We start from the raw sequence: 19414 nt of genomic DNA, 5'->3' as shown, positions 1-19414 counted from the left end.
TTTTTAGCTGTGTGCTCTAGCATCACTGAGAGTACATGAAGGGAAAACCTTATGGCCATCACTTCATGACCTGCTGCTGCAGACTAAATCTATACCTGCACAGCAAGCATTGTCAAGCCCCTGCAGGGAGCATGGACTCATAGAATGGTTTGGGTTGAAAGGGATCTTAAAGCTCATCCAGTTCCAAACCCGTGCAATGGGAAGGGACACCTTTCCACTAGACCAGGTTGCTCCAAGCGCCTTCCAGCCTGGCCTTTGAACACTGCCAGGGGCAGGGCATCCACAGCTTCTCTGAGCAATCTGATGCCTCTGAGGCACCCTCTGTTTTTCCTTCTCTGCCACTCCAGATCATACTTCTGTCAGTTTAAGATGTCAGTTAAGTTCTTTTAATGTGAACAAGAAACCAGCATAACAGTGTCCCAGTGGAAAAATCAAGCTTCAGGTTAAATAAAGTCTGTCAAAACCTTTAAATACAGTTAGAAAGAAGGTTTTAGAAGTGGAAAAAATGGAGCAGTTTCAGCTGAAGTTAACTGCTTATACCTGTGTAGTTTGGTGGCACTAGCCAAAACTGTTCCCATTGCCCACTTGCTTATTTGTGCCCTGCACTGTCCCCTCCTGGGTGCCAGTAGGAGTATGGGGGAACTGAGTCAGGAATGTGATGTGAATGGCAGCTTGTGGCGGGGAGAAGGTGTGTGGGTTAAGGAGTACTTGGCTGGACCACTTTTTCAGTCTGGTTTAACTCATAACTTCAAATATGCTTGTATCTGCACTGGAAACAAGGACTTGTGGAAGGGCAGAGATAAGCAGGTGGGAGTAGAAAGAGCAGAGGTGGATGGGCTTTTTTGATAGTAGTTTGGAACACTTACTGATCAGTAACTTCAGATCACAGTTAGGTCAGCTTCGAAGGCCTATTTTCCTCTCACTTTGCAAGGTTTCCTCTGGAAAAATGACCTTAGAGCAGAAAATGCTTTGAAGGAGGCAGTAATTCTTTGGAAAACACCTGTGGTCCTTGATTGTCTTTATCTCACTTTATCTACTTGAAGTTTAAGCAACAGAGTCACACTGTCTGGACTCCTGTTGTAACTAAAAGACAGAGACAGGCACCTACAAGGAATACATGACATGACCTCATCAGCCATGCTTTTTTCATGATTTCTTAAGAAATTTCAAGTTTAAGAAGTTACCACTTTTAAGCGGACATTCTGGTTGGGGGGGGGGGGGTAGCATGGGCATTATTAAATGAAATAAGTGTGTATGTGCACATTTATCTTGTATAGCTACAGCAACTCTTTTCAGTTGCATTCAGTGTTTTCTATGTTCTCTTTGCTGAAATTGATGAGGGATTCTGCTTAAGTATATGAAGCTGTTCTCCTCAGACCAAGTTTGAAAGGTTGCTGAAGTACTGACGCTTTGCTTAATGTTTAAATTCTTTTGTTGGTGCTCAGTTTAAATAGTAAGTGGCTGAAGGAAAAGGTGAAAAAGGATAAGGAAATGTGCAGTCGGGAAGGATGGGAACTACTGTCCCAATTACTCCTACAGCTTCAACGATATGTAGCAAGAAACTGAGGTTAATAGGAACACTATATAACATATTCTACAGTAAGATTCTAAAAATATATGTATTTTTTAATTGTGTATTAGATCAATGTATCCAATGCCTAATACCAGCTGTTGTCTTGACTCCCATTCAATGCCAACACTGAATAGTGGAATTAAATGAGAGATAATTATCGTATGGGATTTCCTGAGTTCATATAGTTTTATTTTAATGTATTGTTCTGTATCAGGATGCTGTTGCTTAATTTAGGTCTAACTGTAGAATATAACGATGCTGTTCCCACCCTTACGTGTATAACATGTGCACACACACGTCTATGTCTATATATACACAGATCCTTTAAATATTGTATTATTTTTTCAGATATTGAATGTGTTCTTAAAATTGTCAGTTAACAGTTCTGCTGTATCTCATGTAAGTTACTAATTTTTTTCTTCTGTTAAATAATCTCTTCTAATTTTATCATTTGGTTTCCAGTAAGTCAGTTACAATTAAAAAAGCACAGAATCATGGGGAAAACAAATTTAAAATGGAAATAGTCTTAAAAATAGATTTTTTTGTGAACTGTCTGTTTCCACACAATGCCTAAAACATTGGTACCAATTTTGTAAATGTGGAGGAGAGACTCTTAACTGCAGACTGATAAGCCATTTCTCAGGAGCTGTTTATTATACTTGTGCAGTCTTGAGAATATCATTATTAGGTGTATGTTAAGACTCCAGGATGTTCACTTCCTATGTTTATTAATATGTCGTAGACATCAGGTTTTAAGTCTGTATGCTCATTTGTAAGTCTACTATTGAAATATAGTGTAGTAGAGTACAGCAAATACATGCTATCAAGAGAACAGTTTTTCTTTAGAAGAAACCTATTTTCAAGCCAAATCATGTCTTTGTTTAGAAATTATTTTCTAATTGTTAGCTACCTGACTCACTAAATGGTCAAAAATCAGTGTCTACTTTGTCAGCTTCTATACTATGAAGTGGTACACAGTAGAATACAGTCTTTTTAAACAAGAGGAACCAAAGGTAGCTCAACTCAGCCTGCTCTTCATCCACATCAGATAAAGATACACAGGAGATAGGAGTAACTGACTTGAGCTTCTTTGTATTATTTGATACCTTTAAGTAGTTTTTGAGGTCTTTGTTCTCTGATCTGCGTGGACTGAAGTTCATATGTGATTATAATTTGTTCCATGACTAATGTGACTGTTCACAAATGTGCCTGTAGATATACTGAGAGACCTTTGTTGCAGTGCCAATGAATCTGTTGCCTATGGCATTTTTTGTGGCAAAATGCCGTTTATTTCATTAGAAAGGAAAATGGAAATTGAGCAACTAAACTCCTTATTTCAAACCCTTACAGTGGAGTGCTTTAATTTTTCAGCATGATAATCCTGACCCTGTCAAGCCTTATGCTTGTTGCTGGTGATGAGTGCTGGCTGAAACAAAGCATAAGAGCAAATGCATTCTTGAAAGCTTGCAAACTTGAACAGTTCAACAGTTGTGCCATGCTAGTCTGAACAGTCGTAGTAATAAACTGCAAGTGTTTATATGGCCTATAAAATGACAACATATAAAGATAGAGCAATAAACATATATTACTGTTGCAGAAGTACTTTCTATGTCACTGCTATCTGCTGCATCACATGCAAAAGCTTTTTTCACTCTGTAAAATGCTGTCAATCTCAATACGAAAACACATGAGACTTTAAACTCATACTTGAAACAAAACTGATTTGTCTTCTAGTATTTCAGATTGAATATGCTTGTTATACAGGTAAAAGACTAAATAATGGAAAATAGAAGAGATTTAAGAACCATAGTAAATACAGTTCTATTCGATCCTTCATTAGACTGTTGTCACTGAGACAGGATCAAAAGAACCTTGTATATGTAGATGAGAGCAGCGGTGTGCTGCAGCAGAGATGTACCCCTCTCCCCTCTTCTGTATGTATGCAGTAAGTCAGCTACTGTCTCCAATTTTGAGGTGTACAGATGAACCTGTTCTAAAAAATTGGGTTGGGGGAAAAATGTGTAAAAACAAAATAGTCTGAAAGAGTTGCACATGAGTAAATTGTCAAGAGGAATTATGACTTTAGCATTTATTCTGATCATCTAGGTGTTGTCAGGTAGAGCCTTGCTGTTTCCAAGACATTCAATTCAGTGCTGGGATACATAGATGAAAATGGCCATTCCATGCAGGAGGCTGAAGTAGATGATTTTTCCTTTGCTGTACCTGACTCTTAAAGCAGCATACCTTTGTATTGGCACATATAGTATGGCATGCCAAAATCCTCTTCAGTCTGACAAGTACAAAAAAGAATTAGAAATACCACGCTGAAGTTTGTCTGGGTCAGCATTTCATCTGGTTGTGTTGTGAATAGTGAAGGATTTCATGTGAAGTGGAGAGATGGGTTTTGTCAGTTTTATATTTTGGCTTCTGTCAGGCACTAGCTTAGCACTGAGGCAGGGTAGTCTAGTCCACTGAAGTAAGTATCTGGTTATATACTCACCCACTCCAGCTTTGTCGAATTCCTCTGCTATGGCTCTTTTATAGCTCTTGAATCCACAGTTTTCCACGGCAATGAATTTGGGTTACACTGTGTAGTTGAGTCTTGGGGGGTGGACTCCTCATGTACCACCTCCCCCCCTTTATTTAAATCTGATATTTGATTGTTTCTTTTTTTTCAGCCAGTTCTTTTTTTGTAGGAAATGGTGTTGAGTCATTTGGATATCGCCATTCATAATTTCACATGTACTTTACAGCTCATACAGAAGCGGAATTTTAGCATTGTAGGTTGTACTTTTCATCTTTGACTATCTGCTTGTCAGATCCTCTTTTCATTTTTATGAGATTGAGTGATCTCATTAGTGTGTGATGTGAGAGAACATGGGAAATTAATGAGGTATAATGATACAAGAACAAAATGCAGTTATTTCCTGTCAAATCAGCTGATCCTAGTCTATGTTACGTATCCAAACATGACTTCATCCCAAGATATGCTTATCAGTGAGTAACATACAGGTGTCTCTTAATTGTATTGGCTGTATACCCATTACATGATCAGAGTTTGCATGCTGCCTCTTATGTGTCCTTCATGTCCTTACTTGTTCTCTCAAGTGTACACGCTGCTATTATGTTAACAGACGTTCATCCATCATACATCAGTAAACCAGAGCAGGTATCATCATGGCATGTCCATTTCTAGTTAAGTGAAGAGAGAGAGCGGTGATCTTTATGTAAACATTATGATGGGGATAAGCTGTATGAATAATTCATGCAGCTCCAGCTTGCCCTATTTGTATCTAGAAATCTAGAAGTATCTGAAAAAGAGGACAGGAGGGAGGAAGCTGTAGCTACATACAGAAGGAATTATTCTAGTGAGCCAAATCCAGCCAGTAATTTTGGAGACCTCAGTCCAAATGACCTTTCTGGCTTTGGAGGAAGTACTACATTTTTTAGAACTTTTTTTGTCATTGCTGTGTTTTTTATAGAAGCATATGCAAAAGTCTGAATTTTGATTACCTCCAGGAGTTTTGAGTAAAACAGTAAAAACTCTGAAGATGAAAATTAAGATTTGGCAGTGTTGTTAGCAGAAGAAAAAATAAGCTTTTGAGCAGTGTACTCAGCCAACAAAACTAGTTTGTTTTAGAATTAAACACACCACTTTTCCTGAACTAAGCATGCTAAGCAACCTGGAATTCACTTTGTATATCAAAAATATGTGACTATTCTAATTTGCTAAGGAGTTTAAAAATCATAAACTAAAGAAGTTAAATCTAAGAGTTATTTTGGCTTATGTTCTTTTATTTACTCAGTTGTATATCCCAGATAAATGTAAGTCTTTTACTAATGTGAAAACAGAACACTATCTGTGTTTTTGTCCCAGTTTGCAGACTTACATGCAGATCCACATATGGAAAGAGACAAAATATGTAACCAGCATTCCCAGTGCAAATCTCAAGCCTTTAGTCTTGGGTATGCTTTTGAATAAAAGACCAAGGGTCTGATCTTTTAGTCGCAGCAAAGGCAGAAAAAGAGCAACAAGCCGCCAAGGGCCAGATGCTGTGAGCTAGCAGGATGAGACCTGGGGTATCTGTAGCTAACCTTAAGGCACTGACACCCTGGATAGCAGCCTAGAGCAAAGCAAGTCAGTGTGCTGAATTGGCCCTTTGGTAATACTTGCTGGGTGGTTTCCAGCTTGTGGAGTAGCAGATCCCTGTTTCCTAGGCAAGCATTCAAGACACTTAACCATAGCTAAAACGCAGTCATTGATCACCTCCACCAAGTGTATTGGGTAGATGGAAGCACGTGTTGCACCTTGCACGGAATGCAAGCTTGTTAGGCTGTGTGAAATGCCTTCAGAGCAACGGGAGGTTTGACTTGGCAGCCCTCCTTTGTGAGTCCCAAGTAACAGTGGGGACATGCAGTTTTTCCAGACTGGTAAGCAAGCATAGTTAAATATGGTGAAATGTCATAGCTGAGGGTACTGAGCATGGTTAGAACACACAACTCCAGCTTATTTTGTCACCCAGGTAAATCTGCTGTTTTGTGTGGTGTGTGATAAAAGTGTTAGATGCATCTTCGGTGTGCCGCAGATGCTTCCTGTTATAGGTCAGAAAAAAATCCATTAGAATGGATTTTTATTTTCTGTCTTCTGAGAAGCATAAAGTGTAGATGGATGCAGGATCATCTTTAAAAGGTCAGCTTTAAGCCCTTGTAACATGAAGCAGCCTGCTGAGTAAATTAGAACTGCTTTGAAATTTTAGGCCACAGTAGTTGTGGTATGGAAGTTCTGTGGGCATTTGTCCTCCTCCTTTCATTCCCTCACTGAAGGCTCTACTTGGAAAGCCTGTAGTGCTTCATATAAAACACTTCTGATAAAGAAAATGCTTCTTTCAGCCATTGAATACCCTTCCCAGCCTGTGAATGTGGCTGGAGTGTCATGTACAGAGGGCACATCAGGTCAGACTGATTCCCTGTTTGGGAAGCAGTGGGCACCAGCCAGGGACTTGAACCACATAAGAAGCTAGTCTTGGAAGAGAAGTCATTGGCATGGTAGTGAAGATTGCTGTAACTATCTTTCAGGGGAGAAAACCCCCACAAACCCAAAACTCATTCTGCATTTTTCAATGTGTGAGTTTGTGTTTGTATATAAATCCATATTATTGCTACAGAAAGTAAAGACCCACTGATACTGTCTTTATTTTGCTCCTATGATTTTCAACAACCAGCTGTTTGGTTAAGGATCACAGTGGGGAAAGGAGGGTTAGAAAGCAGTGACAGTTTTGAATTTCTCAAGACATCTGTGCTTGACCCACACTGTCCCACACGATATCCTTGTCTCTAAATTGGGGAGACATCAGTTTGACAGATGAACAACTCTGGATAAAGAACAGGCTGGATGGCTGCATACAAAGAGTTGTCATCAATGGCTCAATGTCCAGATGAAAACCAGTAACGAGTTGTGTCCCTCAGGGATCTGTGTTGGGACTGGTCTTGTTCAGCATCTTTGTCACTGACATGGACAGTGGGATTGAGTGTGCCCTTAGCAAGTTTGCTGATGACACCAAGCTGTGTGGTTCCGTTGATACACTGGAGGGAAGGAATGCCATCCAGAGGGACCTTGACACACTTGTGAGGTGGGCTGATGCCAGCCTTATGAAGTTTAGCAGTAACAAGTACAAGATCCTACGCCTGGGGTGGAGCAATTCCAGGCACAGCTACAGGTTGGGCAGAGAAGAGATTCAGAGCAGCCCTGCAGGGAAGGAGTTGGGGGTGTTGTTTGATGAGAAAACATGAGCCAGCTTCAGTGTGCACTCTCAGCCCAGAAAGCCAGCCGTATTCTGGGCTGCATCAAAAGGAGAGTGACCAGCAGGTCAAAGGAGGTGATCCTGCCCCCCTACTCTGCTCTCGTGGGACCTCACTTGGAGTATTGTGTTCAGTTCTGGTGTCCTCAACATAAAAAGGACATGGAACTGTTGGAACAAGTCCAGAGGAGGGCCACGAGGATGATCAGGGGACTGGAGCACCTCCTCTATGAAGACAGGCTGAGAAAGTTGGGCTGTTCAGCCTGGAGAAGAGAAGGCTGCGTGGAGACCTCATAGCAGCCTTCCAGTACCTGAAGGAGGGCTACAAGGGTGCTGGTGAGGGACTCCTCATTAGGGACTGTAGTGACAGGACAAGGGGTAACGGGTTAAAACTTAAACAGGGGAAGTTCTGTTTGGATATAAAGAAGAAGTACTTTACTGTAAGGGTGGTGAGGCACTGGAATGGGTTGCCCAGGAGCTTGTGAATGCTCCATCCCTGGCAGTGTTCAAGGCCAGGTTGGACAGAGCCTTGGGTGACATGGTTTAGTGTGAGGTGTCCCTGGCCATGGCAGGGGGGTTGGAACTAGATGATCTTAAGGTCCTTTCCAACCCTAGCTATTCTATGATTCTATGACCCCCTGTTTAAGATAACTAATGGGCTATTTCTAGGCATGTAGCTGAGTTAGGATGGATCTCTGGGAAAGCCTATATGAAGTCTCTTGGAAGGATTTTATCTATGCTTAGTTCCGTGTGGCAAGTCACTTTAGTGTTAGTTCACTGGGTAGCCAATTTGTTGTTAACAAATTAATTTGTTGGAAGTTAATGTCGTGATTAGATGTATCGTGCAGTGGAGGTACAATGAAGACAGTGCCAGGCTTTCTTAATTCAGAAGTCTCGATACTGGCTTTTCAGATATGTATCCCCAGCTTTGAGGTTACTGGTTACAGTTCTGTAGTTGATTTTCTTTAACTGATGACCCTATATGTAAGGAACGTGAGCTCTCTGTTGGTAGCAATGAAATTTAAGATCTAATTCAGAATTTCTGAAGTTAATGAAAGACCTAACAATGTGTTTAGTAGGCTTTGTATTAGTCCTAGTGTGTGTATAGTTATTATAGTAGGACTAAAGTGTCTACTTCAAGATCATATAAAAATTGAACAAATGCTGCCAAAAAATATTTTGCCATGACTTTTAAGAGTAAATTGAAATTCATTAATTTTATTAGGTTATTCTATAGGGATGTGTGAACATATGGTAAGTTATTTGATTTATTTTTGATATCTGTTAGTTCTAAAAGGCAGTATAAAATAACATAAAGTGATACCAGTTTTCACCCATGGTCTAAAGAAATGCAGGAACCTTTGGAAAATTAGTGATTTGCAAGATTCTGAGCAAAGGCTGAGCACTTAGTTGTTCTCATTAACTGAGTTGAATTTTTAACACCATTCAGCATGTATAGGCATTTAAATGAGTGCGGTATTAAAAAATTAGTCACCCAGTGTTGTTCTGAGAGGGATCAGGGAGACAGAGCAACTTCAGAGAATAATTTAAGCCATGCAAATTCTAAATAAGCCCCTTGAGGTCCTCTTCTCTCAGCATTGCCTGAAGAATTGAGAAACCTGAGATCACTTTGTGCCTAAAGTTGAATGGAATGCATGTGTTGGGGTTTGTTTGTTGTTTCATTTTTAAGGTGGGTTTTTTTGTGTGTGTGGGTTTGTTATTTTGTTTGTTTGTTTTTTCAACTTGTTACGAAATCTCTTTTGTGTTAATAAAGGTCAAGTTTATTTCCTTATTTTTTTATATTCACAGCAGTTTTAAAAATACTGGCCTTTTAGGTTCATGTCTTGGATCTGTTTTTTATTTGTTTGGGTTTGCAGGGCTTTGGAGTTTGTTTAGGAATCCAGTACTCATGGGTGTGCTGTGCTTGGATTTCATTATGATGAATCTGCATGGCTTCTCTTAATCAAGATATGCTGAACACTGTATCTTGCCTTGATGTACCTCTCATCTCTGAGAGAAGCACTTTCAGACACCCTAGGCATCCACTACCTTAAACATCTGTTTGCCTAGCTCCAACTATGTGGTTTCTTGTAAACACTATTATAGAGCCTCTACATGCTTTCCTCTGCTTCAGTTTTTCACCACTACCGTTTAGAGAGCTTTAGAGGGCAACCAAGATTTCTCTTCTAAATGACTGCTGAAATGGAAGTTCTTCCTCAGCTGGAGCTGTAGTAGTCCAAAATTCTGTTTTGCTATGAAGCCATGTTCCTTTTCTCTATTTTTTCCAGATTTCATTCCCTCCTGAAGCCTCTTACCATGATCCTTGTCTTCTTTGTTACTTTATGAATGCAGACAGTCAAGCTGTTTTCAGCCTCTCACTGAAAATTAGTTGTCTTTGCAATCTTTGTGGTTTGTTCTATTGCTTCTTCAAACAGCAGTCCAAACAGATATCATCTACAAAGCTAGATGACATCCTAAGAACTGGGTACACAGGGATGCAACAGAGCTTCATGGACTTATCATACCATATCCAGTGCAACCTTTCTTTTAGCCTTAGTGGTCTGTAGAGCCAGTTTTAGTTAATATATAAGATTTATGTCTCTTTTGATCACTATTCTTTTTGGATATAGGGTTTTTTTTGTAGGTAGCTGACTGATCCAACTGCATTTTGTGTTCTTAAATAGTTTTGATATCTCTACATTACTTGAAAAAAAAGTCTCTTCTAGCTTAAGTCTTCTGAGAGCTGATCACCACTGCAATCTCAGTCATACCGTATCATGAGTTATGTGACAAGTTCCAGCTGTTCCAAAATCAAACCAATAATATCAGGAAGGAGTTTAAAACTTAGTATGTGTGCCAAGCAAATGTCCACAAACCAGTGATACAGGTCACACATTTCAATTGACTCAAATTTGTTTACTTACTAACAAAGCTCTATTTTCTGCTCAGTCAAAACTTACTGAGTTAGGTTTTTATGAGTGCAATGAATAGTAAGGTAAGTACCTGTTGATCGGCTATTAGAGTGTACACCTTGAAGGGAGAACAGTTTGAATGTGTAAACATTGTGTCCTGGCAAATATTGAAGCTTTTTACTGTTGAAGGCTTCTGTTTGTGTATTTTTCTTCCCGCCACATGATGTCTGGCATGGTTGTAAAGCTATGCAAGTTAGTGAGGTTTTTAAAAGATATGATATATGTGTAATTTTGTTGTATGCATTAGTGCTCCTGTAGCAATAATTGTTAACCTTGTTTGGCATTACTTAGGCCTTTCAGTATGATGCATCTTATGTTACTGTACATTGTGTAGTGGCAAGAGCAGAACCCTGCTTCAAAGGGATTAAAGTTCAAACAGAGAGACAAACAGGAGAGCAGTGTTGCTTTTATGCCCATTTAGTAGATCTGTGTGTATCTCTATCCACTTCATTGTAACCTTATATACCCAAGAAATTTGTGGTCTAACATCAAGATGAAAATATGGTCATTGATCTATAGGTTTAAAATTTATTTACTTATTTTTCCATCTAGACCAAAGCCATAAAGGGTTACTTTCAGCAGTGGAATTTCTCACATGCAGAGAATAAGGTTAGTCTTTGGAGATTTAATTTATTTAGAAATTAGCTAGAGTTAAGGTTCAATATGGAGCTGTTTCAGAGTGCATTTAAAATGATGTGCTCAAGAGTGTTTAATTTTTATCTTTAGCAAGTGTTTTAAATTAAACTTGAGTTGTACTAAAAGTTACCAATAGTAATTTTCATTCTCCCTAAAATTAAGTATTTTAAAACAGCAAAGCATTTGAGCTCAGTTATATGAGTGGAACCTCAGCTAGAGCTGCAGTGCTAGTGGCTTTATTATAGGGGAGAATTCTTTCTGGAAAGCCAAATATTGCAGGTTTTGATGATGTAATTATTATGAAAGATGCTTACTCTTACTTTAAATTGTTATGCAGCTCAAATAGGCTGATGACTTGATTTCAGGATTCCTCTTTCAGATTAAAGCCATAATGTGATACTGAGTAAGTTTTGATTAGATTAATTCATACCCATATAGTTTATTAGAACTTTAGAACACTGTTGCTTATTAGAAAATTGTAGCTTTAAAAAAGTACCTTATTTAAATGCAACATTTAGTTTCATGTTTGATTGACTTTTCAACTCTTGAAATACAACAGGACTGCTTCCGAAAGATTTCCCACTGATGCCCTCATGATTATGAGCAGTCTAAAATTAGCGGTCTGTCTGTTTTCAGATTAGTAACAATTCATTTTTAAGACTTCTCATCCATCTTACTCCTAGTGGTTAATTTGGTTTTGCTTATATTTTTTCCTTACAGTGGTGATAGGTAGGAAACAGATGGTAAATGTAAATGCCAATTATCACTACATTATGGGCTTATTTAGACAAAGAAAGTCTATAGCAAAGACTCCTTGTAAGTGTTCCTGTAAACTTTCTTGAAGAGATGACTGTGGATTTGGCTGTATGAATTATTGTAAATGGCAGCAAAACTGAATAAATTTGATTAATAACTCTAATGATATTTCCTCTTCTTACATCTTCCACTTCAGACAACTTTCTGTATAATTAATAGGAAGAATTTTGGAAGATGGTAAGTCATAAAAGCAGTACTCATGCTTACTGTGTCTCAAATATCATTCTTTAGATGCGGGCATTCCTCGTGTGTGCATTTGGTTTATCATCCACAAAAACTGGTGGATATTTCATTGTCGATTTCAGTGACGGTTGGACCAAGATTCTGCGTTTGCATAGTTTGTTTGGTTTTTTTGTTTTTGTTTTCTTGAATTATGATGTCTTTTCAATTAGAAGATTTATTTGTCCAAGTGTAGTTTGTGAACCTCTGCATTGTTTAGAGTAACATACCAGCTTTTGGGGCGTTTGTTTTAAAGAGGAGGTGCAATTTCTGGTTTTGTGTGTCCTAAACTATACCACTTTACGTAAAGCAAGTTATTAATTTGTATTAATTTATATTACCATTTACTTTATATTTTACTAATTAAATACTTTTTTTTTCATTATTTCACTTTAAGGATACCTGATCATAAAATATTCTAGTAAACAACATGGCAAAACAATCATTAAAATGGTGCCATTATTTCGTACTAGCTACTTAGTAAGCTGTCATTATTCTAAATGCAGAGCTTTAACTTAAGAATGATCCCTAGTGTTATGTTTATGAAGCCTAAGTAAAAATGTTGGTGTTGAGGTCTGTATATTATGGATATATTGTTACAAGACTGCATTTTTTTTCTTCTTGTAAAGAACTTCATAGCTTTTTAGTGGGTCAATAAATCAAGCCAACTATACAAGTGTTTCTTACACAAAGAATTGGCTTCTGCTGAATGTCTGCATAGTGCAGCTAGAATGGAAACTCATTTTGTTTATACATTTTCAGAAAGATATTTTGTTGGCTGGTTATATCCCACACATTTAATGAAAAATCAGTCTGTTAGATTATTTCTTGTGCATTTTTAAAGCAACTGTACTTTCCTTGTAATAGATATAATTAATTATACACAAGGACGCTTTTTCATGGAAATGAGCTCACATGTTGAGCCCATAAAAAGCTGTCCACATGAATTTTGAAATAGTATTTGGTCCAGTAAATCTACCTGAAGCCTCAGAATAAAAAGAAATTTTGAAAAAACACGTCTTTATTTTGTTGCATAGACTTTGGAATCTTTATAGCAATTTTTAATAAGCTATACTCATCTATATCTGTTAGAGAAATTTGCCTTGATTGCTTTCTGTGACTTCATCTCTGGTGGTACAGTTTTGCCAAAAAACTGGCAGAAGAGTAAGACCCTGCCTAGATTAAAAGCAAACAAAAAAAAAACATGGTAGGTTTTTGTATGGGGCTGTAAAGGGAAAACTGTTATGAGATAAACAGGGGGCTTTGCTTATATGCTTGTATAGATCTGTAGAAAAAGAGATTATTCAACACAACTCTTTTTCTTGACATCCAGTGTAAATATCATGTGCTGTAAATCTAAGTCTGTTACTGTTTGGCCTGGATAATGTGGATACGGGAGATGGCTTATTTCCTCCTCCTTTATATTTAGCCCTTTACTCCTCTCAAGCTCTTCTTCAGACAAAACAGTGGTCTCTTCAGTTTGTTCTTTGTAGTTGTTAACTTGTGTTTAGCTTGTGACTCAGATGGCTTTTCTGGAGAGCTGCTACGAAGTTGGAACCTCTTCAATTTGTGTTTGTCCACTTGAGTATTCCTGCTTGAGGGACAGAACTTAAAAGATCCTGAAGAGTAGAAGTGTCGTGACAAAATCTCATTGTCTTGCTTTTTTCTTTTTTTGAGTGTTTCTATTATCAACCATGTTCCTTGTGAATTCTGATCATGTCCTCCAAAGCTTCTACAACATATCACACAGCAGTCAGCTGCATATTTTGCAAGCATTTCCCTCTTCTGCCATCCAAATCCAGAACAAATATGTTAAACAGCACAGCACCAAGAGTACAGCTGGGTTCACTTTGGCAGTGAACCATTGATAAACACTGTAGGGTACAGTTTTCCAAGTTTTACTTCCCTCTTTGTAGTAACTTCCTCTAGATCATATTTCCTGCATCTTAGAATATCAAGGAAAAAGTCTTACCAAAGTCAAAATAAATGACAGAGTGGACAAGATGAGGCTTGTAATGAACACTGAAGCCACAAGCTTTCCAAGAAAACAGGGGTCAGGCATCTGAACTGACAGAAAAAAATGTCACATTTTTTCTTAATAATAATTGGAAGAGGAAGTGCAGCTCCATGACAACTGTTTCTGTTTCTTGTAGTCTTTAATCAGTGCAGCACATTGGAGAAAGGGCCAAGTTTGTTTATCAGGATCTTTTAGTGGGACACTTTGGCCACAGGACTTTACAAGATCATACATGGTTGGAGGGAAGCTGTTATACAAATATTTGATGTGCAGCTATGGCAGATTTTGGCTGCAAATTTTTATTATGCTGCAGAAATAGTATGTTTAAAAGTGTGATCTTTCTAGCAGCAGAAGCTGTTTGAGTCTGACTGGTGTCTGCATTTGCATGCGGGGATGGTACAAGGTTGGGAAGAAGGGTGCAGGGGGCTGGGCTATGGGTTTGCAGGAAGAAAATGTGGCTCTTCCTGTGTGAAAATGTTAGAATACTGCTTATTACCATGTAGAGGGTTTATCCTAACTCATCTGATCCCTATCGCTGCTTCCTTATCAGAATGAACCATTTCCCTGTCATAGCAGGAAAATATAATGAGACTCATCTGGCATGATTTGTGCATTATATATGGCTATATCAGAGGTTTACAGTCTCTTGCAGGGTAGGGGATAAGGATTCTTCTTGTTCCACTCCCGAAGAACTTACAAACAGCTTGTTTGTTTATCGTTTGCTCTAGTGTTTGTGCAGTTGGAGTGGAGCCTGGGAGAAGAGCTCTGGTTTTCTTTTCCAGGCTCCTGAAACCACCACTCTTCCAGACTGGTTATCCTTCTCAAATGTAGCAACTAATAGTTCTGTTGTTCCTTCTGTCAAAATTAAAAGTATCTTAGGGAAAACTAGATTAAGTAATTTGATTTTCTTTTCCTAATGTGGAGAAGAATGGTTTCTCCATTTTAGTTGGAACTCTTCATCACTGTGTTGATCATGTCAGCTGCCTGATTGCAGCTAACCTTTTAGAAAAAAAGTAAAGACTAAATAATATAAATCTGTCTTCCCAGTGCAATCTCAATAAGCTGCTCCTCTCTATTAGGTAGAAGATCAACTTTTGAAGGTTAATGGACTTTTAAATTGAAAACTCTTTTTCCTTCTTCACATTCTTGACTAAGTTCTCCCAGGTAGTTTGAGTCAAATTTAGAAATGTTTGCTTTTCAGTGGTTTTCTCTATCCTCTACTGAAAATTGTGATGAGTATATAACAAAGCTTGCTGGACAATCTTGTTCTGCTTTGTTCCTTCTTCACGCAGATTGGAAAGTTAAATCACATTTGTTTCCCAGTACTGATGTCCTGTACATTGGTTGGATTGTGGGAGGCTATGTCCTACTCAACTTTCAGTGGTTAATGTCCTTACCTTCTTTTCATTCTTGTCACTATCCAAGCTGAGGTAGTGGTTATGTGTTTATACAGCATGTGCTGTAATAGATATAACGATGCACTAATTGGCATCTCCTGTAATTATAACTTTGACCAAAACCAGCAGTGCTTGCAGATACCAGTGCTGTAATAGGTTTCTGTGCAGAACTCAATCACCTGATTCAAAACAAAACACACACACAAACAAACAAAAACCCCAAACAAACAAAACCAAACAAAAACAAAATACAAACAAGCAAAAAACAACATAAAAAAACCACCACAACATGAAACATCTGTAAAAGCTAAGTGACATAAATCATTTGAACAGATGAGAAGATAGAGGGCTGGATTTAGAGCTGTGCCATTTTATATAAGCTAACAATCTGGTCTAGAAAGGAAAAACAGCTTTGTATTTATAGGGACATGAGGTAGACTTATCAGAATTTATGTGTTTGCTGGTGATTGATGTAGTACATAGACATAATAAGTGCCAGCTGTTCCTCCCCCATAAATCAGAAACAGTAATATCGCCTTTTATTTCAGTGTGAACTCACTTGTTTGAATTCCTTTTTAATTCAAATGACCTTTTATTTAGTTACATATTTAGATCTATATCTACACAAACAAATTAGAAACCTTGTGATATAAGAGTATAATGCAACTGGAAAACAGCATCACAAATATCTTTGTATTATCAGGGTTTGCTATCCTTCAAGAACTATGTAAAAAACACTTTTCCATTTCTGCCCTTTTTTTCAGAAATATGTCTTTCTCCATTAAAGTTGATGTGCTTGTGGTTGCCCATATCACTTGGTATTCTAGCTATATATGGAAGCATCATGTTTTTGTAATGTTAACTGTACTCAAACATATTTGACTTTTATTCCTTTTGATCTCCACTTTCAAAATTCCTGGTTTGTCAGCAACTATGAAAAAAGAGATTTACATATTTATTATAAAAAAAATCTAGAGGATTGATGTACTAACATATAAATATAGTGAACTACATGATGCAAGTAGTTGTCTGAAAGTTATGGCTTATCTGTCCTCTTTAGGCCTTAAGGAGATTGCATTTTCTTACTATTTCCTTTCAGTTTTCTGTAACTGATAGGTGTGTTGATGAATGTCATGTGTACTGTAACAGGATCAAAAAAAAAGTGTTATGTGTTTGCACAGTGCTAATGGTTGTAGACTGTGTAAGATAGAAGGAAGTGAAGTTGAAATAAAACACTTGTTCAATATGCATAGTCAGGTAATGCAACAAGCACATTCCTGCAGCCTGTTAATAAATTCAATAGATGAGAGTTATCAGTGGCTGGTATCTGCCTTTATAGTTACCCAAATGAACAACTGGTGCATGGTGACCTTTGATAAATTTATTTTAATTATATTTAGTAGCTGTTTAGGGTTCTCAGACAGGTTTAGTTAATAATAGAAAATTTTCCTCATTAGCATTCTCAAAAGGTATGTCTAGCCCTGTTTCTCAGCCTTCAATTTACATCATTTTTGTCTTTTTAAAATGAAACCATACTGTTACTTGTAAAAGAAGACATGGCTACTCAGTTCATGTGTATGGTAAGTGGCACCAGTTCCTTTAAAACAGCTTGCTGTGTTCTGGTGGTGTTTCGTTTCTAGGCCCAAATCCTGCTAATTTGTATGTACTTCATATGATGCGAATTTACTGAATTTTCAACTCCACACTAGGATAGGTTACGGATTGTACAAAATATACAATGCTTGCCTTTTTTTTTTTTTTTGCATGTGAATTGTTTTTTCTATTTTTGAATATATGAAAAAGTTTTACTTTTTCTCATGTTCTAAGCTTAAACAGAAATTAATTAAAGCATTTTAATTTGTGAAAACACACAAACTCCCTATTTGCCTTTTAATATGTTATTCCACCATTTCAAATGTATTTTATTCTATCATTTTAATCCATTTACTTTTAAAAAAGATTATTAGAAGTCATGGAGGTGCTACTGCTTTGAAATGTAAGCTGAAGCCTTATTATTTCAGACTTGTGCTTTTCAGAAATACATTTCCCTAATTTGACCCCCAGTAACCCTTGAGAGACCTAAGCACAAGTTACAAACTAATTACATGAATTGCTTTACTGGAACTTGTTAGGCATTTCTGTTTATACATTAATGTAATATAAATATAACTTAGGCAAGAAAAGCCCTTGGGGTAAATTTATGTCCTGAGTAACCCTGTTCTAGTGACCTCAACAGAATTACTCAAAGTCAAGACAGAATTTAAATTGGAAGACCAGATCTTCAGCTGCCGTAAGTAGTCTGAACTCCACTAAAATCAGTGTAGCTGCAGTCGCAACAGCTGTAAAGACAGAACTGCACCTTCAAGTTTATTTTTGACTGGGATTTTTTGATTTATGATCACTTCTATCAAATGGATTGGGCTGTCTTTTCTTTCCATAGTTTACAGCCAAGCAGAATTTATTTGTAGAAGTAATTCTGATTTTAGTCCAGGGCTATTATAATGTTATACAATCTGCTTTTGTCTGAATTTTGAAAAAATGGTTTGTGGACTACCAGGGAACATAGCATATTCTGGTCCTACATCTTTGTTTTTTAATTTGCCTTTTTCTGTGCTATGATCTAGCTTCTAACAAAAGTTTCTCTAACGAAGCAATAAATACGAAATTATACTCAGGTCCTGCTGAAGAGTTTGTAAATATTGTCACCAGACAGTGTTTGTCTTTCATAATAGCTTTGTTTCAAAAACAGATATTAAATACTGGCTAATCTGTACTCCATCCCTAGTGATGTATATATAATTTTTCTTTTATCTTGGGGAATATCTCTTTGGTTTAGTTTAAAAAAAAAAAGTGCTTAGTATTAAGTCTGGACGTGTGGCTTCACAACTGAAAATCTGGATTAAAAGTATTTTGTTAATGAGGAGCCATGAGTGATCTGTATTTTTTACAATTTTTATAACAATAATCAATAGGAGTTGTCTGCTATGTTTTTAAGTAGTCATTAACACTGTGGGGTTCTCTGAGCTAACTGTAGGGGTCAATAACATCTTGGATTTTTAGTGACAGTGAGTATTAAGTTATCATTAGTCAATTGACTTCCTGGAAGAGAAGCAGCATACATTTCTTAAAATGCTAGCTCACAATGAGACTCTTCTTGTCATTATCTAGGATTCTTCTGCAGGCTTGGCCAAGGGACTGGAATTGTGGTTCAGGATGTGAGGCTGGTGATCCTCACTGTTGCTCAGTGTTTCCATGTCTTGCTGGGCAATATCCCCAGCAGAACTGAGGTCCTGCTGATTTTTCTCTGGCTTAGGACACATTTTGGGTTCTATTGCTATTTGCTCTTTATATCTTAAGCCCTGAACTGTGGTAGCATAAGTGTTGCAAACAATTCTGTGCCTCTTCTTAAGAGTTTAAACAGCTGCCCTTTCTGCTTTTCTGTGTCAGTGCAGCACAGTTAGCTTTCCTGAGAAAACGTCTTCCTTGTAATGTGCTTTAGACTTCCTATTCAACATGCAGTTCAGCTTCAGTGGGATGGCACTCTTCATTTCCAGATGCTAGATAGAATAGAGTATTAGTTAGAAGGGACCTACAATGATCATCTCGTCCAACTGCCTTACCACTTCAGTGCTGACCAAAAGGTAAAAACATATTATTAAATTGTCCGAATCCCTCTTAAACCATGACAGGCATGGGGCATCAATCACCTCTCTAGGAAGCTTATTCCAGCATTTGACCATCCTCTCAGTAAAGAAATGCTTTCCAATGTCCAGTCTAAACCTTCTCAGGCACAGTCTTGAACTATTCCCATACGTTCCATCACTGGATCCCATGGAGAAATGATCAGCACCCCCTCCCTCTTCCGGAAGCTGTAGAGGGCAATGAGGTTGCCCCTCACCCTCTTTTTCTCCAAACTAGACAAATCCAAAGTCCTCAGCTGCTCCTCATAGGGCATTCCTCTCAGCCCTTTCACCAGCTTTGTTGTC

At 37.8% G+C, this 19414-nt stretch overlaps 1 protein-coding gene across 1 annotated transcript in view; it reads left to right on the top strand.

Moving 5' to 3' along the window:
• Nucleotides 1-633: 633 nt before the first annotated feature.
• Nucleotides 634-19414, top strand: part of LOC101875987 (vascular endothelial growth factor C) — a 57771-nt gene continuing 38990 nt past the window's right edge. Inside the window, 1 exon segment of the mRNA XM_034073982.1 lies at nt 634-807. Within this exon segment, the coding sequence (XP_033929873.1) occupies nt 634-807 (174 nt within the window).

Source organism: Melopsittacus undulatus, unplaced genomic scaffold, assembly GCF_012275295.1.
Source record: "Melopsittacus undulatus isolate bMelUnd1 unplaced genomic scaffold, bMelUnd1.mat.Z mat_scaffold_370_arrow_ctg1, whole genome shotgun sequence".
In the NCBI taxonomy this organism is placed as follows: Eukaryota; Metazoa; Chordata; class Aves; order Psittaciformes; family Psittaculidae; genus Melopsittacus; species Melopsittacus undulatus.
This window is presented reverse-complemented; position numbering and strand designations above follow the sequence as displayed.